The following is a 20,456-nucleotide window of genomic DNA, read 5'->3' on the forward strand; positions in this document are numbered from 1 at the left end:
GACCAACTAGAGGGTGCGGCCTCACTCCATACAAGTGTATGTAAGCGAGGGCGCGCCCACTGGCCAGGAGTATGTATAACGCATACATCCTCTCTCCCAACTCAGAAACTGGCGAATCCCCGCACTGCAAAGTGCATGTGCTGGGGGGATCCATAAGACTGCAGACTTATCGATTTGGACCGGACAATCCTTTTAAAAGCTAATCATTCACCACAAGACCGGACAACCCTTTTAAGGATGCTACTTTACCCATTTTGTTTATGTGTATGTTTGGGAAATTATGAATTAAGGAATAAGTGATTCCAATTGCTACATATATTAAATTATTTCTATTCTGTAAACCGATCTTTTCATTTTCCTTTACAAATACACAAAAGTCATATCCCTGATGTGATTCAAAGTTGGTGATTAGTGACGAGTCCCGACAAGATGTTCCATCTTAAGCAGTGATGTTTAAAGGGAATCTGTCAGCAGATTTTGTCACCTAATCTGAGAGCAGCATAATGGAGACAGCGACATTGATTCCAGCAATGTATCACTTGCTGGGCTGCTTACTGTAGTTTTGAGAAAATCACTTTTATCAGCAGGATATTATCATTAAGAACCACTGCTATGTAGCCCTCCATATTCATGAGCCCTGTATAACACCGCCCCCTCCACTGATCGACAGCTTTCTGCCTATGCACAGTATACACAGAAAGCTGCCAATCAGTAACGGGGTGGGGTTATACAGAGCTCAGAATTCAGAGAACTGATAGATCTGCAGCAGATAAAACTGTGACTATATCACAACTGCTGTAAGCAATGATAAATAGCTGGAATTAGGGTCTCTGCTCCTTCGTCATGCTGCTCTCAGACAACATAGCAAAAAGCTGGTGACAAAGTTTGCTAAACTACATAAATGTGGTGGATTTCTTCCAGGGAACACATTGCATTGTACGAGAGTGGGACTGTTTCTGGGAGACAGCAGACAAGTTCTGTTAATATACACACACACTTTCTTTTTACAGAAGCTCAGGGAGCTGTTTTAAGCATCTGAATAGGACATTTGAGAAAAAAATCACAAAGATTAAGACTCACAACATTGGTAAGATCCATCAAATCAGCCCATTTACTCCTCAAGTCTGTTACATCATTGACTTCTCCCCTTGGGATGCGCAGCTGATAAGACCTGTAATAACAGTTGTGGGATTTGTTAGAATATATGTTTCATTTACTAGGTCCAGCACTTCATAAATAAATAAAATTATTAAATGTACAGTACAGACCAAAAGTTTGGACACACCTTCTCATTTAAAGAGATTTTTCTGTATTTTCATGACTATGAAAATTGTACATTCACACTGAAGGCATGAAAACGATGAATTAACACATGTGGAATTATATACGTAACAAAAAAGTGTGAAACAACTGAAATTATGTCTAATATTCTAGGTTCCTCAAAGTAGCCACCTTTTGCTCTGATGACTGCTTTGCCCACTCTTGCCATTCTCTTGATGAGCTTCAAGACGTAGTCACCGGAAATGGCCTTCCAACAATCTTGAAGGAGTTTCCAGAGATGCTTAGCACTTGTTGGCCCTTTTGCCTTCACTCTGCGGTCCAGCTCACCCCAAACCAACTCGATTGGGTTCTGGTCTGTTGACTGTGGAGGCCAGGTCATCTGGCGTAGCACCCTATCACTCTCCTTCTTGGTCAAATAGCCCTTACACAGCCTGGAGGTGTGTTTGGGGTCATTGTCCTGTTGAAAAATAAATGATGGTCCTACTAAACGCAAACCGGATGGGATAGCATGCCACTGCAAGATGCTGTGGTAGCCATGCTGGTTCAGTATGCCTTCAATTTTTAATAAATCCCCAACAGTGTCACCAGCAAAGCACCCCCACACCACCACATCTCCTCCTCCATGCTTCACGGTGGGAACCAGGCATGTAGAGTCCATCCGTTCACCTTTTCTGCGTCGCACAAGGACACAGTGGTTGGAATCAAAGATCTCAAATTTGGACTCATCAGACCAAAGCACAGATTTCCACTGGTCTAATGTCCATTCCTTGTGTCCTTTAGCCCAAACAAGTCTCTTCTGCTTGTTGCCTGTCCTTAGCAGTGGTTTCTTAGCAGCTATTTTACCATGAAGGCCTGCTGCACAAAGTCTCCTTTTAACAGTTGTTGAAGAGATGTGTCTGCTGATAGAACTCTGTGTGGCATTGACCTGGGCTCTAATCTGAGCTGCTGTTAACCTGCGATTTCAAAGGCTGGTGACTCTGATAAACTTATCCTCAGAAGCAGAGGTGACTCTTGGTCTTCCTTTCCTTGGGCGATCCTCATGTGAGCCAGTTTCTTAGTAGCTCTTGATGGTTTTTGCAACTGCACTTGGGGACACTTTCAAAGTTTTCCCAATTTTTCAGACTGACTGACCTTCATTTCTTAAAGTATTGATGGCCACTCATTTTTCTTTACTTAGCTGCTTTTTTCTTGCCATAATACAAATTCTAACAGTCTATTCAGTAGGACTATCAGCTGTGTATCCACCAGACTTCTGCTTAACACAACTGATGGTCCCAACCTCATTTATACGGCAGGAAATCCCAGTATTTAAACCTGACAGGGCACACCTGTGAAGTGAAAACCATTTCCAGTGACTACCTCTTGAAGCTCATCAAGAGAATGCCCGGGTGTGCAAAGCAGTCATCAAAGCAAAAGGTGGCTACTTTGAAGAACCTAGGATATAAGACACAATTTCAGTTGTTTCACACTTTTTTGTTAAGTATATAATTCCACATGTGGTAATTCATAGTTTTGATGCCTTCAGTGTGAATGTACAATTTTCATAGTCATGAAAATACAGAAAAATCTTTAAATGAGAAGGTGTGTCCAAACTTTTGGTCTGTACTGTAGGTCACATCAGAAATGACGCTGGACAACTTTAAATGGACCAATAACGTAATGCAATGTTTTTTGTAACAAAATATCATTCTTTGCTTCCTAAAAATTTCAGCTTGGGGGGTGATCTCAGATACCTGGTTTGACATATTTATGCAGATTTAGATTTTTAAAGCTTCTCCAGCTTGTTCTATCTAAAGATATTGTAGACTTAGTGATTAGCGTTGAGCGAAACAGATAGGCACTTTTCAAAAGTCGCCGACTTTTAGCAAAATCGGGTTTCGTGAAACCCGACCCGATCCCACTCTGGGATCGGGTCGGCGGTCTCTAATTAAAAGTCGGGTTTCGTTTTATTATTATTATTATTATTATTTATTGTTATAGCGCCATTTATTCCATGGCGCTTTACATGTGAGGAGGGGTATACATAATAAAAACAAGTACAATAATCTTAAACAATACAAGTCATAACTGGCACAGGAGGAATGAGAACCCTGCCCGCGAAGGCTCACAATCTACATGGGATGGGTGAGAATACAGTAGGTGAGGGTAGAGATGGTCGTGCAGCGGTTTCGTCGATCGGTGGTTACTGCAGGTTGTAGGCTTGTCTGAAGAGGTGGGTCTTCAGGTTCTTTTTGAAGGTTTCGATGGTAGGTGAGAGTCTGATGTGTTGTGGTAGAGAGTTCCAGAGTAGGGGTGATACGCGAGAGAAATCTTGTATACAATTGTGGGAAGAGGAGATAAGAGTAGAGTAGAGAAGGAGATCTTGTGAGGATCGGAGGTTGCGGGTAGGTAAGTACCGGGAGACAAGGTCACAGATGTATGGAGGAGACAGGTTGTGGATGGCTTTGTACGTCATGGTTAGGCATTTGTACTGGAGTCTCTGGGTAATGGGGAGCCAGTGAAGTGATAGACAGAGGGGAGAGGCCGGGGAATAGCGGGGGGACAGGTGGATTAGTTGGGCAGCAGAGTTTAGAATAGATTGGAGGGCTGCGAGAGTGTTAGAGGGGAGGCCACAGAGCAGGAGGTTGCAGTAGTCAAGGCGAGAGATGATGAGGGCATGGACTAGGGTTTTTGCAGATTCATGGTTGAGGTTTTATATGTGTCATTCAGACACATATATATATATATATTTATATTAACTTCAGCACGATATAGCAGAAAAGCCGTTAATTCAATACCGGCTTTTCATTTCTCCTGCCAAAACCCGACATGATTTGAGACATGGTTTACATACAGTAAACCATGTCATATCCCCCTTTTTTTGCATATTCCACACTACTAATGTTAATAGTGTGTATGTGCAAAATTTCAGCGCTCTAGCGACTAAAGTCGCTCAACCCTAGTAGTGATGATCATATAGGATGGGTAAGTTCTTGACCTCTGTCCATCTTATAATAATAATAATAATGTTTATTTTTATATAGCGCTAACATATTCTGCAGCGCTTTACAGTTTGCGCACATTATCATCTGTCCCCGATGGGGCTCACAATCTAAATTCCCTATCAGTATATCTTTGGAATCTTCACGGACAGTGCAGCCAATTATTCCCTATCTGACACTGTAGTAAAATAGCTTGTCATTAGAGAGAAGACAAATACCTAGTCAAGCCATTAAAACATTGACACAGACATTCAGACTGTTGTGGATTATGTAATGCTACTTGTCTTGCCAGACCACCTCTCACGTTCCTTCTGTCTTATCAATTGTTTCATTGTGTTCGGTTACTACACAGAATCCAAAAAAAGAACTTCAAGGGCTACAAACCCCCCATAATGAGTAGAAAAAGATAGCCGAGTCTGCACAAATGTACTTTACAATATATATTAATCCATAGAATAAGGATCTTAGGTAAATGGTAACTCGAAAATCGCAGCTTGAGTGCCTGCTCATCTTCAAAGAAGCCTACGCAAACATGAATGAGTCACAAATCAATAAGCAATATTGATAGCATCCTGGAGAAACTATACTATATGGTTATTCTGGGAAGTCAATACATATCTGTAGGCTGGGTGATGTCCAGATGAAAGCCAAGAAGGCTCCTTATGCACTCATGGAGAAATGCACTAATATAACATGGTCACATTGCAATTCTGAAGAGCCAGGAGACATTTATATCACAGGACTAATTTACAGACATTAAATACATGACATATATAATTAAATATATAAGAAAACGAGATAAATAAGTGAACCTGCACTTTCATAATAATGCAAGGAAATGACAACAACATTATTTCACTAGTTATAGAGTTAAGCAGCTAAATCTTTTAAGTACTAATCTGCTGAGACTAGTAATGACATACATATCAGATATAACTCCACATTTAGGAAAGCTCAGCTAACCATATTCTCAGTGGAAGGCCTTTTCTTATAAATCACTAGTGGTGACAGTAACCAGCTGTTACATCAGTGTCTGAACACGCTGCTGCATTTCCTGCCCTGGTAGTTAGGAGGCGCTGTATTAATACTACAGTTACTGCTGGACTCCGTCAGCATGTGGGAGTTTAGCTTGTAGATTGCTTAGACTAGCTGTCCCTTTCCTGTCCACCGGTGTTTTGCTGAAGTGAGCTGGTGTGTAATTAGCTCTATGGTGGGAGATCTTGTCAAGGCTCAGCTCATATAAACCCCAGCAGACATCTCTTAAGGGTGACCATATTTTCTGTCTCGGATCACACTCGGACCAATGTGATTGTATGGGGTTATGCACATGTCCAATTTTTTCCCCAGACTGACTCTATTCAAGAAAAAAAACTATTTGAATCGGTACATTGGATCACACTTGACCGTGCAAGTCAATGGGTCTATAGAAACAAAATTGGACCACATTTGGATGACATCCGAATGTTTTCTGATTTTCGCTGACTGACATAATGGAGAAGACTGAGATTTTTTTTTTCCATATTCTCCACATACGAGAAAATCGAATCACACTATGAACACACTCTGATTATACTCTGATCAGAGTGTGATCAGAGTATAATTAGCACAATCAGACCAATTTTGTTGGATAAGAGAAAATGCAGTCTTATATCCCTAGCCTAACAGCCAGGTATTCTGTTCAGCTAGACCTGGTCACTCTGATCCTTTGCTCGTGTGCTATTTTGTATATCCTTTTGTAATCCTGCTGTATTTTGACTACCTGCTTGCTGTCTGATTCTGTCTCTGATGTGACTTTTTGGTATTAGTCCCACCTGACTACTCTTATTGCCTCTGGTTTGCTCCTCCGGGCAACAGCCCTTCTGTGGACATGTAAAGAAATGGACATATTGATCAATATTCCCTCTTGAAGTACAAACATATTGTTATATTGTGTAATGGGAATTGTTCTATGCGTTAACAGGGTTAATGATGTGTGTTATTTGACAATAGGGAAAGTAAGAGTTACTGGTTGGGACTAGCCCAGAGTGGCAGGGTTAAAATTGAAGGGACAGAGACAGTTTCGTGTCAGAAAAGGCCCAGAGTGTGAGCAGTGCCACGTGACATGGGTGTCACTAATGATAGAGGAGACAGAGACAAAAGATAGCGAGATCCGAGAAGAGAGAATGAGAGAGAGGTGACCGAAATAACAGAGTGATTGATCGGAGATGGGTTCTGGATCAGGACACCTAGCAATATGGCCCAGAGTTTATAGCTCATAAACGTAATAGGCCTGGTCGGAACAGAGCAGGTGAGACAAAGTGAGTGCCCTTGACTGGAAATCCAGAGCGTCAGAGGAGATAAGTACCAGGCATATTGGCAATATGGTTCCTTACAGGGGAAGGAAGATGCGGAACTATAAGTTGAGAAAAAGACTGTTGCTAACGGGACTATAGTACAGGGCTGGGCTGTGGTGAAGTAGAAAGAAAAGGCAATGTGACAGGGTCACTGGCGCCATATGTGAGGGGAGATATGTGTCGCAAAGTTTGTTATCCTGTGTGATGTGAAACCATAAGTTTCCCTCCAGGATGATGTGTGCTCACAGTAAATTTGTCGTTTCCAGGGTTTGGGTTTCAGTGAGTAACTAAGAGATGGGCAGGATGCCTACTCACCATATCTTCACCTCAAGGGTGTAGTTGGAGGGAGTTAAATGTCCAGACAGGGTTTTTTTCGGTCTATGTTGTTTTGGATGAATGAAGCCCACAGGCTGAAGCTACAGTGAGAGCTGCCATGAGTGCTTAGCCCAGATGGCGGGAGCCATAATGGGAAGGACATTGTATGGACTTTTTCTTTTCATTTGTGCCAGAAAGGCTGTTTGTTACTATTTTGGGCTTTATGGTTCATTAAGTAATAAACTACCCAGAAACGTTAACACAAAGTGTTCATGTGTCTACCTCGGGATCAGCTAAGTGAGCAGATGCTCCACAGCAAAGATAGAGAACAAGTAAGTAAAGAGGAAGAAAGTGAAATTGTATGTGAAAAATGCTCCATATTGTACAGGAAACGTTCATCAAGTTGTGTGCTTACTAGCTATTGTATATAATCCCCTCCAAGTTATCATTGAGTAAAAGGTTATATTTGACTGGTGGTCTCCCTTATTGAACTGTGAAACATCTGGTCCTAGCCAACCAATGTTATCGGTTACATGCAACCTGCAAGGGCATAACACCCCAACAGCACAAATCCACGCACCTAGCCAGGACCTCCAACTTCATGTAAGGTGCCATAGCGCAAGAGATGAGTACCTCTCCCATGGCTACCACCACGTTGCAGAAGTTATCAAGTAGATCCCATTATAGAACTATGTGGTGCCCCAGGGTCCTGGTCATCACAGTAATGTCGCTTACCTCACAGGGAGAGTGATGCTACGTTTGGAGGCAAGAAAGGATAACTGTAACTAGGTACCACAAACATGCAACACATTTACACTCCAGGCCACCAGGGGGAGCTTTTGATCCTACTTACTAGGTGACTCCCCATATATATATAACTGGTAGTCTGTAGCGAAAGTTAGTGAGTTCCAGATATCAGTCTGAGGAGGACAGAGGGTTTACAGAGCTGTGCATGCCACAGAGCTGCAGCTCCCGAAAAGAGACATTTAGAAAGTAGAATTGATTGCTGTGAGCGTGCAGGAGAGGAAGCACAGAAGAGGATACCAGAAGGGGACCAGCCCCAAGCAGGCTGCCTCCTCCTGAGGCGCAGAACACCGGTAGCCGAAACACCGAGGTTGTAAGGACCTCCACGCCTTACATCAGAAACCGGCAGGACAGCTAATAGCATGTTACCTGTCCGCACCCACACCCAGGAGGCACGGTGACACCCCACAGAGCCGGGTCATCTAAGAGACCCTATAAACAGGCTCAAGTCACCAGTCATATGGGTTTTGTCCTATTCTATCCGGGGGACAGAGAGAAAGAGATAACATCTGTGATGACCTTATGTGAAGCTTCTAGCAGTAAGGGACTACACCACTACAGCGCAAAGGAAGGCTTCTATTTTCCACCTCGATAAGGGGACTCTGGACTTGCCTCCAAACCGGCCGGACCCTACCTGCCCTGTGATCCAGTGCCCTGGACTTTGGCTGCTGAAGTCTTCAGTAAACGAGGTAAAGAGACTGCAAAGCTGTGTACTCATTCCTTACTGCACCTTTCACCATTCTATCATCTACACACTGGGAAGCCCTGGGGACATACTTCACCTGTGGGAAGTTATACCATCTAGCGGCCATAACATCACCCCAGAAGACCCCTTAAAGCAGCATCGGTCACCCCGACCGAATACCACAGGTGGGGTCACGAACATAAAATTTATTCCCTTTAAAGACCTTTCCCTTTTACATGGGCGCCCAGGGCCAAGGACCGGGTCACAGCCATTGTGACATCCCCCTGTGAACACTGGACCCAGTACCGGGTACCCCACAGCCCTGGCGGGCGACTCAACTACATCTGTGTACAGAGGTAAATGAGTGAAGGCCAGGGTCCTTCTGTAATAAAAAAGAAAAACTAAAATATCACATGGTCATAAGTATTCTTTATTAATAAATTTGCAAAAATTACTACATTTCTGTTTTTTTTTTCAGTCAAGATGGGGTGCAGAGTGTATATTATTGAGAAAAAAAATGAACTTTTTTTTAATTTACCAAAAGGCTGCAATGAAACAAAGAGTGAAAAATTGAAAAGGGTATGAATACTTTACGTACCCACTGTATATTTATCATTTCAATATATACAGAATTTGGACCTGACAGATATACCTTAGTTGTTCATATGTGCGCTCTATAGGCTGATACAACTCATCAATCTTATTTTCCATATTTTGTAGTTCTTCTAATAGTGTTAAAATAGAGTTTAACTGTTCCAGGCTTTCTACTGGCATTGTAAGTTTCTGCCATGCTTCCTCACGATAGTGTACAACATGTCTAAGTTCTTCCTGAAAGGAAAATAAGATTGTAATGTCATAAGTATTAATAAAAATAATCTATCCTACAGAGTAGATTAGTATAGAAAGTGCACTTACTTTCACATGATGATGTAAAATAGCTGCATAATGAGACTTCCAACTTCCAACAAAACCTTTTAAGGTCTCTTTTATTAATGAGTAATCAAGAGAAATACAACCCAACTGCAAAACCTAGTAAGCAAAGTGCATGTATTAATGTATGAATTATGTATAGTAGAAAAATAATTATAATACTGTGAATGAAAGACATTTAGATTTATAAATTACCAAGTGTGCATTTTTTTATTTTGCTAGATTTGTCAAAGCATACTTGTGACTAAAGTTGGTTTTATTTAACTACCTATATACTCGAGTATAAGCCGACCCGAGTATAAGCCGAGACCCCTAATTTTGCCATAAAAAACTGGGAAAACTTAATGACTCGAGTATAAGCCTAAGGTGGGAAATGCAGCAGCTACCGGTAAATGTCAAAAATAAAAATAGATATCAATAAAAGTAAAATAAATTGAGACATCAGTAGGCTAAGTGTTTTTAAATACCCATATTGAATCAGGAGCCCCATATAATGCTCCATACAGTTCATGATGGGCCCCATATAATGCTCCATACAAAATACGCCCTGTTGTGAATTCTGTGGCAGAGCTCCCTCCTGTGGTCACAAGTGGTACTGCGGCTTCTGAGTTTCCTTCCTCAGGTGATGTGGTGAAGTCGTTAGGTGCTGCTCTATTTAACTCCACCTAGTGCTTTGCTCCTGGCCTCCAGTCAATGTTCTAGTATTGGTCTTGTTTCCTCCTGGATCGTTCCTGTGGCCTGTCTTCCTGCATAAGCTAAGTTTTGCTTGTGTTATTTTTGTTTGCTATTTTTTCTGTCCAGCTTGCTTTATTGGTTATTCTTGCTTGCTGGAAGCTCTGGGACGCAGAGGGAGCACCTCCGTACCGTTAGTCGGTGCGGAGGGTCTTTTTGCCCCCTTTGCGTGGTTGTTTGTAGGGTTTTGTGTTGACCGCAAAGCAATCTTTTCTATCCTCGGTCTGTTCAGTAAGTTGGGCCTCACTTTGCTAAATCTATTTCATCTCTGCGTTTGTATTTTCATCTCAACTCACAGTCATTATATGTGGGGGGCTGCCTTTTCCTTTGGGGTATTTCTCTGAGGCAAGGTAGGCTTATTTTTCCTTCTTAGGCCTAGCTAGTTTCTCAGGCTGTGCCGAGTTGCATAGGGAGCGTTAGGCGCAATCCACGGCTGCCTCTAGTGTGGTTGGATAGGATTAGGGATTGCGGTCAGCAGAGTTACCACGTCTCAGAGCTCGTCCTATGTCTTTTGGTTATTGTCAGGTCACTTTGTGTGCTCTGAACTTCAAGGTCCATTGTGGTTCTGAATTACCTATTCATAACAACGCCCCATATAATGCTCCATACAAAATACGCCCCATATAATGCTCCATACAGTTTATGATGAGCCACATAAGATGCTCCATATTAAAATGTGCCCCATGTAATGCTGCACAAATGTTGATTATGCCCCCATATAACGCTGCATATGGCCCCATAAGATGCTCTATAGAGATATTTGCCCCCTTATAACGCTGCACATGGCTCCATAAGATGCTCCAGAGATATTTGCCCCATATGCTGTTGCTGCGATTTAAAAAAAAAAAAAAAACACATACTCACCTCTCGTTGGTCAGGCCCTCAGCACTTACTATATTCACCTGCACTCCGTTCCACCGCCGAGCGTCACTGTGTCTTCCCCGTCCTCCGCACTGATGCTCAGGCAGAGGGCGGCGCACACTAATTGCGTCATCGCGCCCTCTGACCTGAGCATCACTGCAGAGGATGCAGAAGATGGAGCGGCGCTGACGGTGGAATGAGGAACAGGTTAATATAGCGCACTGCCATACTCACCATACTCGCCATACTCACCTGCTCCCGGGACGGTCCCTGCACGTCCCTGGTTCTCCGAGCGCTGACAGCTTCTTCCTGTATTGAGCGGTCACATGGTACCGGTAATGAATATGCGGCTCCACCCCTATGGGAGTGGAAACGGGGCCATATTCATTACTGTTATGAGTGGTACCATGTGACCGCTCAATACAGGAAGAAGCTGTCAGCGCCCAGAGATCCAGGGACGTCCAGGGACTGCGCCAGGAGCAGGTGAGTATTATTAGACAGCTGCCGCTGCCGCTCCCCCTCTCCTGCCAACCCCTGGGAATGACTCGAGTATAAGCCAAGAGGGGCAATTTCAGCCTAAAAAAATGGGCTGAAATTCTCGGCTTATTCGAGTATATACGGTACCTTAGTAACTAGGCCAAATTTTTTAATTTTGACGTAATACTTTATGTGGTGATAGAAATGCTTCAACATATCCCAGTGATTGTAAGAATGACTTTTTTTGTGACACATTGTACTTTATGTTATTGATAAATTGAGGTCAATATGTTTTATTTTTGAAAATATTGGAAATTTGAGGGAAATTTTTCAATTTTTAAACTTTGAATGTTATACTCTTTAATCAGATAAATATACTGCATAAAAAGAAATTAATAAATATAATTTCCCATATGTCTACTTTACATACATAGTAACATAGTAACATAGTTAGTAAGGCCGAAAAAAGACATTTGTCCATCCAGTTCAGCCTATATTCCATCATAATAAATCCCCAGATCTACGTCCTTCTACAGAACCTAATAATTGTATGATACAATATTGTTCTGCTCCAGGAAGACATCCAGGCCTCTCTTGAACCCCTCGACTGAGTTTGCCATCACCACCTCCTCAGGCAAAGCAATTCTAGTTTCTCACTGCCCTAACAGTAAAGAATCCTCTTCTATGTTGGTGGAAAAACCTTCTCTCCTCCAGACGCAAAGAATGCCCCCTTGTGCCCGTCACCTTCCTTGGTATAAACAGATCCTCAGCGAGATATTTGTATTGTCCCCTTATATACTTATACATGGTTATTAGATCGCCCCTCAGTCGTCTTTTTTCTAGACTAAATAATCCTAATTTCGCTAATCTATCTGGGGATTGTAGTTCTCCCATCCCCTTTATTAATTTTGTTGCCCTCCTTTGTACTCTCTCTAGTTCCATTATATCCTTCCTGAGCACCGGTGCACAAAACTGGACATCAGCATCAAATGTCCTTATACTGTATTTTGTTAAAATATTAGAAGAATTTTATTTTTCAGAGGCCTATTCAGTTTTCAAGTGTCTTTGAGATATAAATAAAAGTCAGAATTCAAACAATTTTCAAATGGCACCACTTAAAGTATTCAAAACTATTGTAAGATAGTTTGTTATTACTTTATGTTCTTCATAGGAGTCAACGCAAAGTAGAATGAATGAGATAAAAAAAATATATACTGTATATTATTTCCGATGAAATGCTGCTAGCATTCTTACAGGCCACTGTAAGGTATGAGACTAAGGAGAGAGAGAAACTCCTAAGGTGAACCCGCAGGACCGAGACAACGAACCTCCCAAGGGTGAGCTGGCCTGGTAGACCACCCTCTATACAGGGAGTGTCAGGGGCAGGCCCAAGGGAGACTATTGCCGCAGAAGCTGATACCTGGGGACAGAGGGTAGGAGTCACAGGAAAAAGCAGACAAGAAAATGAGTAGCAGAGACTGGGGACTACAGGAAAAGGATACTAATGGTCCAACAAGGGAAGAGGGCAGTAGGACATGCAGGGGACACGAAAACTGACAAGAAGCTGATGGAGATGAATGAATGCTGCTAAGAGGGCAAACAGGGAGGAAAGGGGTAGACGGCACAGTAATCAAAGCAGGACAAGGTACAGGACTGGGTAGCCGGTAGACAGAGAAACGCAGGAAAGGGAGGGACCTGAATCAAGCGAAAAACACAATTGACAATCAGCCAAGGAACAGGGGGAGAGGCTACCTGATATAGGAGTACCACAGGACTTCCCGGTCAGGAACCACCAGGGTCAAGGAAAGGAGGAACGGAGCGACCGAGAACCAGCCAGTGGAGGTGTGCGTGCGCCACAGAAGCCAGAAGGCGAAGTGCGCATGCGCACCCGATGGCGAAGAGACCGGAAGAGAGGAGGACGGGCGGCGCGCACACATGGCGGGTGCACGCAGGGAGGAACGCCAGGAGCCGGAGGAAGACCCGGAAGACGCGGCAGCAGCAACAGGAGCACGTAAGGGTAAGTATGTCGGCGGTCAGGAGGAGAAGCGACAGGCGCGACAGCCACCAGAGCTCTCAAGTTCCGTGGTCATTACTTGGCAACTATCAAGACCACACTATCAAGATCTCAGGGTGTTGATAGTTTTAGAGAGGGAGCCCTCTCCCTCTGTTAACCATCTGGATGCCTATGTTACTACTGAAGAATCTGAACGGTGAAACTGCCATGATCGGTGCTAAGACCGATAGTGGCCGATGCAACAGGGTGTCCGTATAGTGTACAGCTGACAGATGCTGCATTTCCCTCCATCAGGACATGCTTTTTTGTTATTTTTCAGGTTAGTAAAAAGGTGTATTGGTGGGAACTAAAAGGTTTTATTAATAGGACAATTTCTTTACTAATTACCAAGAAGTGATTTATTTTTACTCAAATCCTTGATCCTCTTCTACCACTACAACATCTACTACTACTAATACTACTACGTGACCATCACAGAGCTTGACTACTACACGTCACCACAATAGAAGTGGCAAATTGACATATTGTCATCACATAACGTTATCTTTGTTTCATACTATGTTAGATGCTTACTTCCGAGTATTCCTTAATTTGTTCTTCAATCTTGAGGAAATGTTTGACTTCTTTGTGCATTGCAGCTAGGTTTGGAGCGCTGGCTAAAAACTCCTGACTCTGTGTATACATGTTGTCTGCCCACAAGAAGTTGTAGCAGCTTAAGGAGAATACATGCTTCTTAACCACAGACCGTAGCTCTATGAAAAGACAACAAAATAACTGACATATCTTATATACATGTTGTATTATTTTATTTTAAACATCCACATAGTATATATCAGATTATTTTATTTTAAACATCTTAAAAGCAAAACTATTAATTACTTTTCACAGCATATCATGAAGATATCTGGAGATAATATTTAAGATGCGTAAATTGGAGGGTTATAATTAATTTAACATGTTTTTGGATATACTGATGACAACACCTTAAAGTGAACCTGTCAGCAGGATTGTGCTCAGTAACCTACTGACAGTGTCAAGTTGGCACCATTATACTGATTAGGTCGGGGTCACACTTGCATGTGCAATGCGAGAAACTCGCACATCAATATCTGGCACTCTGGACAGGAGCATTCAGCTGCACAGAAATACATGCAGCAGCACACTCCGATCCCAAGTGCCAGTGGCAGTGCCAGCCTGCCAGGTATTGATGCGATAGACTTGCGCAAGTTTCTCGCATTGCACATGCAAGTGTGTCCCTGGCCTTAAAATGATACCTGGGTTGATGAAATCCATCTTGTGGTTGTTTAATCATTATTTGCCGTTTTCAGCTAATGAGATTCTTGCGCTTCGGGCGGGCCTCTGGGGTGGTCTTTATGTGGTGCTCTGCTTAGATATTCATTCTTATAGCTTATGACAGGTCACTGATGTATCAGTGACCTGCCCCCTATTTTACATACTGCATATCTTATTGTTTGAAAAAGAAAAATTACATTCATCATGAAGGCCCCGGTGGCTGTTCCTGAGCTATAGCATGATACGATCTATACTATCCATATTTTCATTTGATTTTGTCATATAAATTTCTTGAGAAAAAAATTATCTTAATAAAATGGCGCCAGTGGATTTGCCAGTGCAGTAGCATAATTCGGAACGCGATAGATGCTACTGCGCAGGGGCTAGAGAAAAAAATTGCCTCAATCAAGATGGCACTGGCCATGCCTGCTCAGTAGCATCATTTGGAATGCAATGCTAATGTACAGGCGCCATTTTGCTAGAGAAAAAAAAAAGCTCCATCAAAATGGTGCCGTGGTGGCACCTGCGAAGTAGCATCTACCGATGATACGATAAATGCTACTGCGCAGGTGCCGCCGGCGCCATCCTGATGGAGCCAAAAAAATTTTCTCTCTAGCTAAATGACGCCGGTGCCTGTGCAGTAGCATCAATCGCGTTCCGAATGATACTACTGCACAAGCACGGCTGCCGGCTCCATTTTGATTAAGATATTTTTTTTTTCTCTCAAGAAATTTGGATGAGATAATCAAATGAAAATATAGATATTATAGATTGTATTATCCCACTGTGGTCGCTCATCAGTCTGGCACTCGCGTTGAACTCATGAGGACCAGATCTTGTGAACTCAGGTGACCTCAGTAAGGTTAGCACAGTTCATATGATATGAACTGTGATAACCTTAGTGACTTCATTGCTTGTTGCAACAGCCGGATTCACATGCTACTGTCAGTGTGTTCTGGCTGCTCATATTGAGCGGTCACATTATGGAGCAGAGTTGAGGATCATCGTGGGACCTCATCATTATGAACAGGTGAAGATTACTTTGATTTTTTGTTTTTAATTTTTTCTATAAATGAGTAAAGGGGGATTTGTCAGGAGTATTTTGTTCAAATAAAGGACTTTTCTCTGTTGGTGTCTTTCTTGCTTATGACTATGGGGTTAGTAACGGGGTATCATATAGACGACCCTCCATTACTAACCCCTGCGCTTCATGTCAGCGAACATAAAACAGCTGACATCAACCCCAAAACCATTACCTTTATTGCCAACCTCACCAGGGCACATGGGAAGAGCCGAAGCTAAGAGCCAGAAATGGCATATCTAATGGATGTGCCATCTCTGGGGTGACTGAGGGCTAGTGTTATTAGTGTGGGAGGGAGCCAGTATCCATGGCCCCTTCCCAGCCTATTAATATCAGCATCCAGCAGTCTGCATAGCCTTTGCTGGTTATTAAATATATTGGGACCCCACATCATTTTTTGGGGGGTCCACCTTATAATTACCAGTAAAGGCTATGCAGACAGGTGTGAGCTGATATTAAATAGGCTGGGAACCTTTATGAATATTGGCCCCATCCCAGAATAATAATAACAGCTCACAGCTGTCTGTGTTTCCCTCAGCTGGTTTAAAAAAGACAGGGACCGCACATGGTTTATTTGTTTTTTAGATTATTTACTTAACACAGTCAGGTCAGGTCACGTGTTGCTCCAGCCAGTCACAGCCATGACATTACTTGACATAGCTATGATGGAGCCGGAAGTGCCCACAGCCTTAAGGCTTATTGATTGGCTGTGCTGCAGCCTTCCAACAAGTTTTATTAGGATGATGAACCCGAACAGGAAACCGGACATATAGTAAGTGTTCAGGGTCGGGTACTGGACACTAGAAGTTTGGTACGAACTCCAAACTTTCCAGTTTCAGTTTGCTGATCCCTACTTGTGACCATTACCTCTGACTTCTGAAAGTCAGAGGTTGCGGTCACAGGATGGAGGTGCGGGATTGAAGCGGCATTGGAAACAGCAGAAGACGGCGTCTGGTAAGTATAAAACTAGAGTCAGGAAGCTAAGATTAGTAGCACCACTCCAGAGCTGAAATAAAAAAAAAATCTGGAGTGGTGCTTTAAACCTTTGAAGTCAAGCATAAAATGTAACATGTAAAAGAGAGGAGATAGATAAAATACCTTTTACTGATTCCACCACCTTTGTTGCAATATATTGCAGCAACTCATCTGTAGCTAGATGTACATGAAATGATTGCCCTTTGTTCTCTCCTGACCACCAGTTCAAACAACTGCTGACATCTGTTATGGAAAGAACAACCTGATGCAAGGCATCTTCAGCTACATCTATAGAAGGATCTATCAGAATTTGTGGTATCTGAAACTTGAGGGACAACTTAAACCTGTAAAATAAAAATATTTATTGAGTAATTCACCCCAGCCTAAAAATATAATCTGTTTATCCCCAGACATAGATTGCGGCGTGGGACAGAACAATGGACAGGTGAGGGATATGGTTATTTTTTATTTTTGCATTATTACAGGAGACTATGGCTTCAGGGGAATGGGTGATGCGAGCATGGTTTAATTTAGACTCATTAAAGGAGTCTGTGTCATTCTTTCAGTAAAAGGACTTTATTCTGGCTGTGTGTTTATTTACAATATAGCTATAGGATTAGTAATGGAGTGGCGTCTTAAATGTCACTGGACAATACAAAGGTGACATCAACCCCACAAATATAAACCCCACTTGCCACCACCACAGGGCAAGTGGGAAGAGCCGGGCAAAGTGCCAGAATTGGATCATTTAATAGATGTGCCACTCCTGGGTAGCTGCGGGCTGCTATTTTTAGGCTGGGGAGCAAATATTAATGGCCCCTTATCATCCAGAGAATACCAGCCCCCAGCTGTCAGCTTTAGCTTGGCTGGTTGTCAAAAATGGGGTGGACCCCATGCAGTTTTCTTTTAATTATTTGTTTAAATTATGTAAAAAAAAAATGTGGAGGCCCCTCTATTTTGATAACCAGCCTTGCTGAAGCTGAGGGTTGCAGCCCCTATCTGTCAGCTTTGCCTGGCTGGTTATTAAAAATACAGGGGAACACACATTTTAATAACCAGGAAAGGCTAAATATACAACTGTGAGCTGATATTAATAGCCTGGGAATCTTTATGAATATTGTCTCTTTCCCAGAATATTAACATCAGGCCCCAGCCGTCGGCTTTCACTCAGCTTACGAGGGACCCCACTACATTTTTTAATTTTTTTAAATTTATTAACAAGTACAGTAAAATACACACTGAAGATAACCTTATTTTACAGCCTTTAGGTGTTCCAGCAGCTGGAAACTTCAGTAACCTTAAAATGTCCCTCAAAAGTTTCATATGAGGTTTCAAGGCCTCACAGCTGCTTGGAGACCTGGTGGCTTCGAACTCAGGTAACCTGGAATTCAGTCTTTTGTTATTTATTGGCACATTTGCTTGAGTATATTTATTGGGTTGCAATATTATTCACCTCTAATTAATACATGCTACATATACCATTATGGTGTTTAGTTCAACTTTACCTTACTCTCTGTGCCTGAATTCTAGATCTGAAAAGCGTATCTTTAAGCATATGTTCATTAACCAGAGGCTTATTGTTTGGGGTGTTCAGGGCATCTGGTGGTTTATTTAATAGATGTAAGAGGCCTCTTGTAATACTTTCCATTTCACATCCTGCGAGCTGTGCTAGGATAGCCAAGGAGCGCAAAATACAAGTGTACACTGCTTGATAGAGTTGATTACTAATTGACTCTGAAAAAAAACATTGTAATTGTATAACACAGTCAGTAAATCACGTAATATTGTCTTCCTTATATAAATGTTCATATGTACCAAACCGCAAGAAAACAAACGTATTCATTATGGATAAAGGATGATCCCAGCCACAAATAAGCGAGTTAATATAGTAATAAATAAATTGAACAGAATCAAACAGAGGCAAACAGTTGTCTATGTGGAAGGTGTGAATGAAACATAGGATGCCTTTTATTACTTCTCTGAATATATCCAACAAAAACATCACTTTTGTGTTAAAGTGTATTCCATACAAATAAATGAGTGGCTTAACAGTCATTTATTTATTTGTATGGAATACATTTTAGCACAAAAGATCTAGTAATTAAAATGTTGATTACAATTAACTTTATTTGTGGGAAAACGCCTTTAAAATCTAACTAAAATGAGAGTGCACTGTAGTTAGCATTAGTTTCCATGAACCACAGCTTATTATAATAGCATCATGAAATGTAATCTTATACGTTTTGGGGCATTAAGCCTACGTTCACACGTTGCGTTTTTGGTGAGTTTTTTCTGCAGGCAAAACCTGCTCTCTTGGCAGTAAAGAAGCTGCTTACAAAAAGCTGGTTTTGCTGTGTGCTTTGCTGCATATTTGCTGCGTTTTTTTCTGTGTTTTTGTTGTCTTTTGTACATGCTGATAAAGTTTAGTGCCCCCCAAAAAATCATGATGCAACTTCCTTAAGGTTTTTGCATGAAAAATGCAGAAAAATCTGATACCTGTGGTTTTACTTCATTTTTGCACTTACTCATTGCTTTCTATGGGTGAAAAAACACTGAGAGAAGTGATATGCTGGAGTTTGCAAAAACACAGCAGTTTTTCATATCAGTCAAGAAAAAAGCAATGTGTTTACATGACATTTCTGAAATCTCATGGCTTTTGCATAAATTTACATAAAAAAGCAGCAACGTGTGAACGCAGTCTTATAAAAAAATAAAATAAAAAATGTTGCAATGAGAAAAAGTGATACACACCTTGGACTTGACTGGTAATTTCTTCAGGGAATGTCTTACTGGAGGAAACCACTGACAATGTTTGAGATTTCCGTGAAGCCTTTTTGGCCAGGGAACTAGGAGATGTATTCCAAGTTTGGCCGGATGATCTGCTGTTTTCTTGCATGGTATCCTGGAACATCATTTAGTAGAAATGCAAAATGTCACCAGACAGAATGAATAGGAGTCTCGGTGTCCGCATACCATAGGCTGGAGACAAATCAGCTTCAGGCCACCATACATAAGATACCGTATGCCAATTTAAAGGTCCGTGCCTATGCTTCCATGTAATGTGAAGCTCTGGTGCTATGGGGGCAGTCAATACTTTTATCTATATATCTATCTCACACACTAGAAGCTTTTCCTGTAAAGGTTATAGCTTGGTACATATACCAATCCATGTAGGCTCCTACCTAGAACTAGGATACATATACATTGTATAATTTACATTACCTGAAACCTCTTCAGTATTGTTAAGATATCTTCATATCCACTTTTAATGAGACATCCCATGGTTTCTAACTTGGTTTTATTTGTTATCAAGGAAATCTGCATCAGGTGCAAAAACTCATCGGGACTCTGAAAAGATAATGTCGGTCATAAAAGTGGCTTGTGCTTGTAAGTAATGTAACTAATGTAACACTTTGCTTTATTAGCAATAAAAAGAGTCTCATTTAAAATGACAACACCCCATAATATATCATGTAAAATGTGTAATTGCAATGTGTAAGGAATTAATAAATACAGTATATTAACCCCTTAATGACCGCCAATACGCCTTTTAACTGACCTGACATATAAGAGAATGGCCTCCCCATACAGATGACAATCCAGCATCTGTTGGTTGTACACTATAGCTGACAACTTGCTGTATCAGCCATGATCAGTATTTGCACCGTCCAAATCTGTTTAACCCCTTAGATGC

At 41.8% G+C, this 20,456-nt stretch overlaps 1 protein-coding gene across 1 annotated transcript in view; it reads right to left on the minus strand.

Annotated features, from left to right (window-relative positions):
• LOC138637623 (dynein axonemal heavy chain 5-like) overlaps positions 1-20,456 on the minus strand; it is a 569,265-nt gene that overhangs the window by 400,615 nt on the left and 148,194 nt on the right. The window contains exons 21-28 of the mRNA XM_069726456.1: positions 19,985-20,110; positions 19,514-19,664; positions 18,268-18,496; positions 16,886-17,106; positions 13,987-14,165; positions 9,315-9,428; positions 9,052-9,227; positions 1,081-1,171 (exon numbers count right to left, since the gene is read on the minus strand). Of these exons, the coding sequence (XP_069582557.1) occupies positions 1,081-1,171; positions 9,052-9,227; positions 9,315-9,428; positions 13,987-14,165; positions 16,886-17,106; positions 18,268-18,496; positions 19,514-19,664; positions 19,985-20,110 (1,287 nt within the window). The remainder of the gene's footprint in view (positions 1-1,080; positions 1,172-9,051; positions 9,228-9,314; positions 9,429-13,986; positions 14,166-16,885; positions 17,107-18,267; positions 18,497-19,513; positions 19,665-19,984; positions 20,111-20,456) is intronic.

The sequence above is a fragment of the Ranitomeya imitator genome, chromosome 5 (assembly GCF_032444005.1).
Source record: "Ranitomeya imitator isolate aRanImi1 chromosome 5, aRanImi1.pri, whole genome shotgun sequence".
In the NCBI taxonomy this organism is placed as follows: domain Eukaryota; kingdom Metazoa; phylum Chordata; class Amphibia; order Anura; family Dendrobatidae; genus Ranitomeya; species Ranitomeya imitator.